This window comes from Coturnix japonica, unplaced genomic scaffold (assembly GCF_054131305.1).
Source record: "Coturnix japonica strain WE unplaced genomic scaffold, WE-NBRP24 Scf055, whole genome shotgun sequence".
NCBI lineage: Eukaryota > Metazoa > Chordata > Aves > Galliformes > Phasianidae > Coturnix > Coturnix japonica.
In genome coordinates this window covers 93,265-102,218 of record NW_028188958.1, presented here as the reverse complement: position 1 = coordinate 102,218, position 8,954 = coordinate 93,265, and the positions used below count along the sequence as shown (strand labels likewise).

General features: G+C 50.6%; 2 protein-coding genes across 2 annotated transcripts; both read right to left on the bottom strand.

Moving 5' to 3' along the window:
* Positions 1 to 4,987: 4,987 nt before the first annotated feature.
* On the bottom strand, positions 4,988 to 7,180 carry LOC146751997 (rho GTPase-activating protein 32-like; the record flags this gene model as incomplete). Its single annotated transcript, XM_085533195.1, has 4 exons — positions 4,988 to 5,499; positions 5,754 to 5,902; positions 6,278 to 6,479; positions 6,958 to 7,180. Coding segments are annotated over 4 exons (999 nt in total), but the record flags the coding sequence as incomplete, so codon positions are not given.
* LOC146751996 (rho GTPase-activating protein 33-like) lies at positions 7,095 to 8,877 on the bottom strand. The gene is made up of 5 exons (XM_085533193.1): positions 8,871 to 8,877; positions 8,698 to 8,830; positions 8,410 to 8,542; positions 7,826 to 7,908; positions 7,095 to 7,476 (listed from the first exon to the last, which is right to left on the bottom strand). Exons 1-5 carry the CDS (start codon positions 8,875 to 8,877, stop codon positions 7,365 to 7,367), a joined length of 468 nt encoding a protein of 155 aa, XP_085389319.1. The 3' UTR covers positions 7,095 to 7,364.
* Between the last annotated feature and the right edge of the window lie 77 nt (positions 8,878 to 8,954).

Sequence of the window (8,954 nt, the reverse complement as noted above, 5' to 3'; positions counted from 1 at the left end):
AGTCTTCCCAAGGGGTCTCCAAAGGCTTCCCTGTTGACTTCTGGGAACCTGAGAACACTCGCATGGAAGCCAGTGCCCCCTAATGTGCCCCAGAGGTTTCTCAGGGCCCCGCAATTAGCTCTACAGACATCCAGACATGCCCCAGAGCAAGTATGTGTGCTGTAGGGAGCCCAAGAGACATTCCAGAGCACCCTAGGACTCCTCAGTGCACTCAAGGGTTCTTCACCTGTCTCTAAATATGCTCTACTGGACTTTGTTTTCTCTTCTGGAGCCTTCCTTGGTTCTCAGCTTTCCTTTCTCATGCCATTTCTCTCACTCCACAGCTTTTGCTCGCAATATTCTTTCTTGCATTCCCACATTCCAACAGAATCACAGAATTGTAGGGGTTGGAAGGGACCTCTAGAGATCATTGAGTCCAACCCCCCTGCCAAAGCAGGTTCCCTACACCACGTTGCACAGCTCGGCGTCCAGGCGGGTCTTGAATATCTCCAGAGAAGGAGACTCCACCACCTCCCTGGGCAGCCTGTTCCAGTGCTCTGTCACCCTCACCGTAAAGAGGTTCTTGCGCACATTCGTGCGGAACTTCCTATGCAGAAGTTTCAGCCCATTACCCCTAGTCCTGTCCCCATGCACCACTGAAAAGAGACCAGCCTCACCACTATGGCCCCCACACCTCAGGTATTTATAAACCTGGATCAAGTCCCCTCTCAGCACTGCCAACGACAACCCTCTGCACTCTGCCAGTCAGACAGTTCTCAACCCACTTCACTGTCCACTCATCTATCCCATACTTCCTCAGCTTTGTTATAAGGATGTCATGGGGGACAGTATCAAAAGCCTTACTGAAATCAAGGTAGACTACATCTACTGCCCTCCCCCTGTCCACCCAGCTAGTGACATCTTCATAAAAGGCCACCAGGTTGGTCAAGCACAACCTACCCTTGGTGAACCCATGCTGAGTACTCCTGATAACCTCCTTTTCTCCCAGTTGTCTGGAGATGGCATCCAGCACAAGCTGTTCCATCACCTTCCCTGGAACAGAGGTAAGGCTGACTGGCCTATAATTACCTGGCTCTTCCTTCTTGCCCTTTTTGAAGACTGGAGTGACATTGGCTGTCCTCCAGTCTTCAGGCACCTCCCCAGTTCTCCAAGGCCTCTGAAAGATTACAGAGAGTGGCTCAGCAACGACCTCCACCATCTCTCTCAGCACCCGCGGATGCACCCCATCAGGTCCCATGGATTTATGGACCTTAATGTTTCCTAGGCACTCACAGACCACCTCTTCCCTGACTAAAGGGAAATCTCCCATTTCCCAGACTCTCTCATTAACCTCCAGGGTCTGGGGCTCCTGAGGGAGAGCCTTGCACTAAAGACAGAAGCAAAGAAGGTGTTCAGTATTTCTGCCTTCTCAGCATCCTCTGTTACCAGAACCCCTCCCTCTGTTACCAACCTCTCCCTCCCCCCCTTGTTTTTTGTTTATTAGCAAACTATTAACATACTACAAAATAATAGCACTCATTACATAAGTAACATCCTCATGCCAGCACCTCGACCACCTGCTTTAGAGATTTCTCCTTTGTTTTGTGTAACACTTCATTACAGTATTTGCTCATCATACAACTGAAAAACACCTCCAGCCCAAAAGTTATCCCCTTCCGTGGTGCTGCAACCCTTCAATGAGCAGGCATTCTGAAGTTTTTAGCCTAGGCTTTTAAAAGCCAAGCAACACAATTTTACACAACTCAGAGCAAAGGGATGCAATGATGGGAGGCACTCAAGCACTGCTGTAGGGTAAAAAGTAGAAGAAAAAGAGGTGAAGAGAGTGTCTGACAGATGGAGGCCCTGAGAACAAGAGCTGTGTCTGTCCTTACCAAGGACTCACCTCTGCATGTGCAGTGGCAGCTCTCAGAGAAGCCTTCTTCATTTCTGCTTTCTTCTCTTTTTGTCTTTTGACTGGGAGGTGGTTTCAGTCTGCCTGAGGGTAGGGAGGCCCCTTCAGAGGGATCTAGATAAGCTGGATCAACCTCACTGGGCTGAGGTGAATGGGATGAGGTTCACCAAGGCCAAGTGCCGGGTCCTGCACTTCGGCCACAATAACCCCATGCAGCGTTATAGTCTTGGGGCTGAGTGGCTGCAGGGCTGTGCAGAGGAAATGGACCTGGGGCTGTTGCTCGATGCTTAGCTGAACACGAGCCAACAGTGTGCCTGGCTGGCCAAGAAGGCCAACGGCATCCTGGCCTGTATAAGAAATAGTGTGGCCAGCAGAAGCAGAGAGGTAATCATCCCCTTGGACTTAACATTGGTGAGGCTGCACCTCAAGTCTTATGTTCAGTTTTGGGCTCCTCACTACAAGAAAGTCATTGAGGCACTGGAACTTGTATGTGGAAGTCTGTCCCTCGAGCAGCAACCATTCATCATCAGTTCCTATTCTGATCCCCACTGTGCCAAACAGCAAAACTACTGCAAATGGCTGCAGTCACCAAAGCTCAGCCCACTATCCAGGTGTCATCCTTCTCCCTTCTGTTTTCCATCTTAGCCCATAGTTTTGCTCCCAAAAATGGAACTCCACTTCAACAGCCAAAACACAAACTAATACATCACTTTTCACTGCTCCTTCCCGCATCCCCAAAGGGATCCCCTGCAGCACAGCACCTGCTCACAAGTAACATTCAAACTCTATTCTTTCATACTTCTTGATAGAGGACGGTAACAACTCCCTTCTGCATGGCAGTAAGGACAGTCTGTCCCCATCACATCCCTCTGTGTGCTGAAAGCTGCAATTGGATCTCTTGCAGCCTGCTGCTCACTAACACAGGGAACTGCACCACACTGATTCTAAAGAGTGAAAGGAAGAAACGGTGGTGGGAATGGGCACCCAAGGTTTGCAGAGATGCTCCAGATTGTGCCAGAGATGGAATATCAGAGTGCTGGGACATTATTGATCACTAAGGAAAACACTTGGAAGCATATTCAATCTGCAGAAGCTGTAATTACTGGGCACAGTTAACTTTCCGATAGCTCAGCTGGAGGAGGAGGGTGCTCTCAGACACCTGCTCAGGGGCTTCAGCTGAGACACTTGCACAACGCTGGGATCATTCTGATGGAAACTATGTCTTCAGATACCATGGTTAAATCCATCCAAGATGATCAAGCAGAGCCTTAGCTCTTGAGCAGCACTTCTTCCCCACCCTTCACTACTCCAAGCAGCTCCAACAAACTTCTCAGAAGAAATCCAGGCCAGCACAGACCTGGCAGAACAGAATCAAGTGCAGCTTGCGGGAGGGCAGTGCCCACTCCTTGCTTCCACCCTGCTCCAGCAGGTTAAGGAGTCTGAGCCTCATTGGCCTTTGACAGCTCAAGACTTTCAGCACCTCATGCCAACATTTCTCACTAAGATACACCTAAGGCATTGAATTGTCTTCTCACTACCTCCTCCCAGTCCTCCCCTAGGAACAGAAACCATTCAGATTCTACAGCAAACGCATCTACACTGCAAGAGCACACTGAACCACCTGCAACAATGAAACATGGTTTTGGAGAGCGGGTTTGAAAACACACCTTTAGACAGCTGTCTCCCTGTAGCCAAAAGGAAACCAAGCAGGAAAAGAAGAGTCCAGCCTGAAACATGCCCATGCTACTAGCCCAGGTTTTTCATGGTGAATGCAGAATCCATCCTGTTCTTGAGGTAACAAATGACCAGTGGGTCTCCCCTTGCTCCACCCCTTCTCCTTCAAAGCAAGAAAAAGAAAGAAAAAACAAGCAGAAGAAACCCAGACGCACCTTTCCACACACAGAGCAGAAAGTGGAACAGCAGTTGTCTCTCTCTTTCCTGAGACATGGTGGGGAGCATCCCAGAGGAAGCCTAAGTTCTTTGGTTCTCTCCACAGGGACTTCAAGCACTCTTGGCAAGAGCTAGTTTTGTTCTTTCTTCAATTGCCTCGATCCCCAAAATCTCCTTTTGGAAAGGAACCCTAAAGAAAGAATCAGCAAATGAAAAATAATGAGGAATAATCAGTTTCCCAGCTTTCTTCTGACATGCAATTTAGACCCTTGACTAGGGCAAGGTCATAAAATCAAGTGGTTACAAGAACAAGCAGAAATAGGCACTGAAATCACTCATTTAACTGTAGCTGGTTACCTCCAAATTTTATTGCTTTTGGGAAAAGATGGACACGGAGTTGAAGGACACAAGATAAATGACATCTACTTCACTGTAGATGGTTAAGCTTGGAAGTAGGACTTGAGCAAGAAAAGCTTTTCAACTCCTTGTAAGGCACAAAGCAGTGGGATGATTTCCCACACTTGCAGAGTCTGACCTCTGCTGCAGGTGCCTGAGTGACACAAAAGCTGAGCTTCCCATTCTGAAGCACGTGGGGCAGGGCATGCAGCGGTTACACACCAACATGTGAACATTCCTCAGGCACGTTCCCATCGGAAGGGAAATCCCTTCTCACCGCCATGCCATGCCCACACCGCTCTTCAGGGCTGCACTGACAGCATGGACAAGCATTTGTCTCCACGACAGTGTAGTTACACTTGGTCTAGAGAGTGTGAGAGGCAGGCAGCACTGCCTGATGTTGGTCAGGGTGAGCTCCTCCTGCCGCAGCGCGATGATGGCAGGGCTGGAGATGATCTGCAGGGACAGCTCACAGGTGGGATCCAGGAATGGACACGGTGGGAGGACAGAGGTGTCAGGGAGCAGCCACGGCGTCCAAGAGCATCAAAAGGCCCTGAAAAGCATCACGGAGCCACAGCCATCAGGCTTGGAGTTTTCATGAGCAGTATCCTGGATGCTAGAGACTATTTGCTGTCATACACAACGGCAGCAGAGCTCTCGCTGCAGGTATCCCAAAGTCAGGCAAAATGGGAACACACCCAGAGCTCTGCCGCACGCACCCCACATCCAGAGCTGTAAGCTGTGCTGCCTTGCTGTTTCTTGCACTCATCCCAATCTCTGCCAATGAAGACTCGGAATGCAGCCAAAGTGTTGATTGAGCACGAGCGTGCCTTTATTCAAGGGGACAAAGGAGGGCATGAGAGGTCCAGGCTTTAAGATGGGACCAATCCTCTGTTGTTAAGGAGAGTGTGGCTCAGAGCCTGTGCCGTTACCCGGAGCCTGGGACTTGTGGCATGATTCTATGCCCTCCTCCAAGATGCTCGGCTTCTCCTCTGTGACGCTGACCTGAGCCTGCATGGTGGTGCTGCTGTCAGGGCACTCGGGCTGTGCTTGGGCTGGGCTGTCCTCAAAAGCCACTGGGTCACAATTTAGGCTAGTGCCTGTAGTGTCTGGCAGGCTCAGGTCAGCAGCTTCAGCAGGGATGGGATGAATGAGGGCTTGAACGTGGATGATGTTCTTCTCTTGATCACTGCTGTCATGTGGAAGGCTTTCATTGGAACTGCAGCATCCTGTGCTTCCCATGAGCTCTCCATTGATGGAAGCACAGGATGCGTCATCATCACATGCCCTTAGTCTTCGGGGTACACAAGGGCTGGAGTCACCTAGGAAGGAGTAGATGCACACACAGCTGTTAGTGTCGAACATTCGCAAGCTGAATCATGAAACAGGTTCTTGACATTTGGCTATGTAGTGGTGGTGGGCAGAAGCAAATAGGCTTCTAACAACAGTGTCACTGTCTTGAAAGTGATCCTCGTGCAGGATCCTCCTCGTGAAGGAGGTACAAGCCCACTGAAAGCATGAATTCTAGCTGTGTTGCTGACAAGCAGTGTTTTGAAAGCTGGATTTGCACCCTTACCTGCCAGGACCACAAATTCTGCTTCTGATGGCTCCCTGGCACTGTACTGCAGTTGGTGTTCTGCCACAGGTGATGGTCTTTGCAGGCAGAGGCAGGAACACCAACTGCCGCAGCGCGATGACTCCATCCTCTTTCTGGGAGAACTTGGTCTGGAGAGAGAAAACAGAGCATGCTGTCAGTCGTGGTGTAGGGTGAGGGAAGAGCTGCTCCGAGCCCTTGACAACAGTTGCCTATTCCTGGCACTGCCTGCTTTCTGCTGAAACACAGCTTAGAAACGCGCTCTGTTTCAAAAAGCAGAGGACACTTCCATTCCTACAGCTCCGCCCTCAAGTCCTGCTGGCTAAATTCCTCTCAACCATGTCAAGCAAGATGCGGAGCATGTGAGCAAAGGCTCCTCAGTCAGACAGGACAAGAGCTGGCATATATATATATAATATAATATATATATATAATGGACAAAAATTAAACCAATAAAACCCACCCGACCGATGATGATAGGGGCTGGAAAGGGAAGTCCACTTTACCTTTTAGATGGAAAATCAATTACTGTGTGGAAGTTCCCCTGTACAACTGCGGGGGCTTCCTCCTCTTCTATCTCGCTGCTCCGTGTCGCTGTGGGAGAGCTGCTCTGGCCGTTTCTCTCAGCCTGTGCCTCCTGCACAGTGAGCAGCTTTGTGGCAGGAGGAGATACCCACACAGACTTTAGCCCGGCCAGAGAACTGTGCCCTGCAAGGGAAAACCAAAGGTAAGAGGGAGGATCAGACAGCAGCAGCACAGCCACCCCAGTTCTGCATTTCTCTTAGACTTGCTTATCCGAATCACTGGAAGAAGAGGAGCTCAAAATAACCATGTGCTCAGAGGTATGCTCGTGGCAAAGGACACAGCCAGAATTAAGAGCAGCTCACTGTATCGAAAGAGGCAAACAAAAACCCTATTAAAACCAGGGGGCAGGGAACTCAGAAAGGTTCGCTGCCACACTTCAATCATGCATCACCTGCTGGCAAAACATCTTAACAGCAGTGACAGTTTTCTCCATGTAAGGTTTGGGTTTGGACACACTAAGGACCCAGCAACAGGGTGCCATATTCTAATCTAAGCCCAGAAGCCTGTTGTCTCCTCGACAGTTAGAGCATTTTCAAAGGTCTTAGAGAAGGCCTGGATTGGATCAAGGTGTCAGATCAAGATCAAGCTAATGGAGGAAGACGCTCACCCTCTCCCACGGCTGGTGTGGATTTGGAGCAGAAGATGACGTCTGTGTGGCTTATGATGAACTCCACAACAGCCGACTGCGTCTGCAGCTCCATACAGGCAGCTTCTCCGCTGGCGCAGGCAGACTGGCTCTGCTGGGATCTGAAGAAAAGGCAGATCTTACAAATCATTTCCCCAAGATCATTTCCCCAAGTGTGAATTTTTGCAGAGAAAAACTGTCAAACTGGGCTCTGGAGACTTCCGCAGTGGGCAATCAGCGATGCCACTGACGAAATTCTCAAGGAAGATCAAGGACACAACAGACCCATCTAAACATGAGAGCAGAAACTGTCATCTAGAAATTGTGCCCCTGGTGTTGGGGAAGAGCAGAACTAAGCATCATGTTGAAACGGAAAAAGAAGTTTACCTTAAGAGGTTTGGAGCCCACACTATCGCTAAATTCTTAGCGTCCATGTTGGTGACGGAGCTGTTCCCGGCTAGAGACGCCAAGTGTCTCATCAGGTACTCCAGCGTCCTAGAAAACAAGAGAGGCAGATGTTCAGCACCAAAAAGCAAGCGGTGCTGCAGTGCACAAAACAAACCTCACTTCATGCTAGTGGTTGTCATTGCTACTGTCCCTGAATATGAAGTAGATAAAATGTTCCCAATGGCACCACGCTGCAGCACCAAGCCCTGCAAAGCACAGCCGCAGCCATCGGCTGCACCAATTGTGCCCCCGTGCCAAGTAACTGACCCAATGCAGCCTTCAGCCACTTCAGCATGCACAGGCACGATGTTGCCAGCGTGAGACAACACCTGGAATCACATCATCGCCCTCTGAAAGGCAGCAGGGCTGAGCTCAGCAGACCGAGTGCAGCACTGACCTGTAGTGAGGAGCAGGCAGCTGCTGGATGGCTTCCTGCATTCTGAGCACCCGCTCCTCCTCCGTGGCAGCGCAAACAGCGTCCTGGAAAAAGGCAGGAAGGGATTCAGACACCAGTCAGGCTGGAGAGCTGCCACAGGTTTGGGAACCATGGGGACAGCGCGCTGGTGGTCAGCACCGAGGCAGACTCGATGCCTTCCAAGAGGCATCAGGGGAACACAGCGGCACGCAGCCTGTGTCATTGAGGTCAAGCAGTGCAAGCTCTGGGGGCTTTACTGCCTGGTTGCACAGCACAGCTCCTCGCAGCAGGCATTCCTCTCCAAGTCCACTTTGCTATTAACCCCGTTCTACCAATAGCTGGGGAACAGCAAAGGAAAGGGAATTCACACAAGCATTGTGAATAGCTTAAATAAGCACCTCCTGGCACCACCACAAGTGGCATCAGTGAGAGGCAGGATGTGGCAAAGGCATGCCTCATGGGTCTAACAGAAAGAAGACCTCAGAACTGGGGCACTGCTGCAACCACTAGCCAGGACGCCCAGGGAACAGGTATGTGTCATTTCCAAGACATTGCCCTGAGCTTACCGAGAACTTGTCATACAGTTGGTCGGTCAGGAGAGGGTTCGGGAGCTCCCTGAAGTACAACTTGCACAGGGAGCTCACGCTGTGAAGTTCTCGGACGCTTAGCTCGGGAACCTGCTCCGTATCGAATTCATGGCTGCAGAGAAGGACACAGAATTGGGCAGAGGGCTTTGAGAAAGAGGAAAACAAGTCCAAAGACACACACAGTCAAGAAAAGGAAGAGGTTCCTCTGAACGCCCGCAGCATGGCATGGGCCCCTATTGACAGCTGTGTCAGTTGCAGCACTCTTACCGTAGTCGCTGGATCCTGGACGCCACGCCGGACAGGCGGTATATCCCCTGCACCACACCATGTTCCTCAATGAATTGAGCGCAGCTCTGCAGGACCTGTGGCACTACAGAAAAAGAGCCAGCGGTTAGCTCAGCTTCTTACTTAAGTCCTGGTTCAGGCCGTGCTCTTCTCACATCCCATCCTCTAAGCCCAGCCGGGCTACTGCTTGCTTCCTCCTTACAGGAGAAAGCTGGCAGAGACAGCTGTGAGGAAACTGC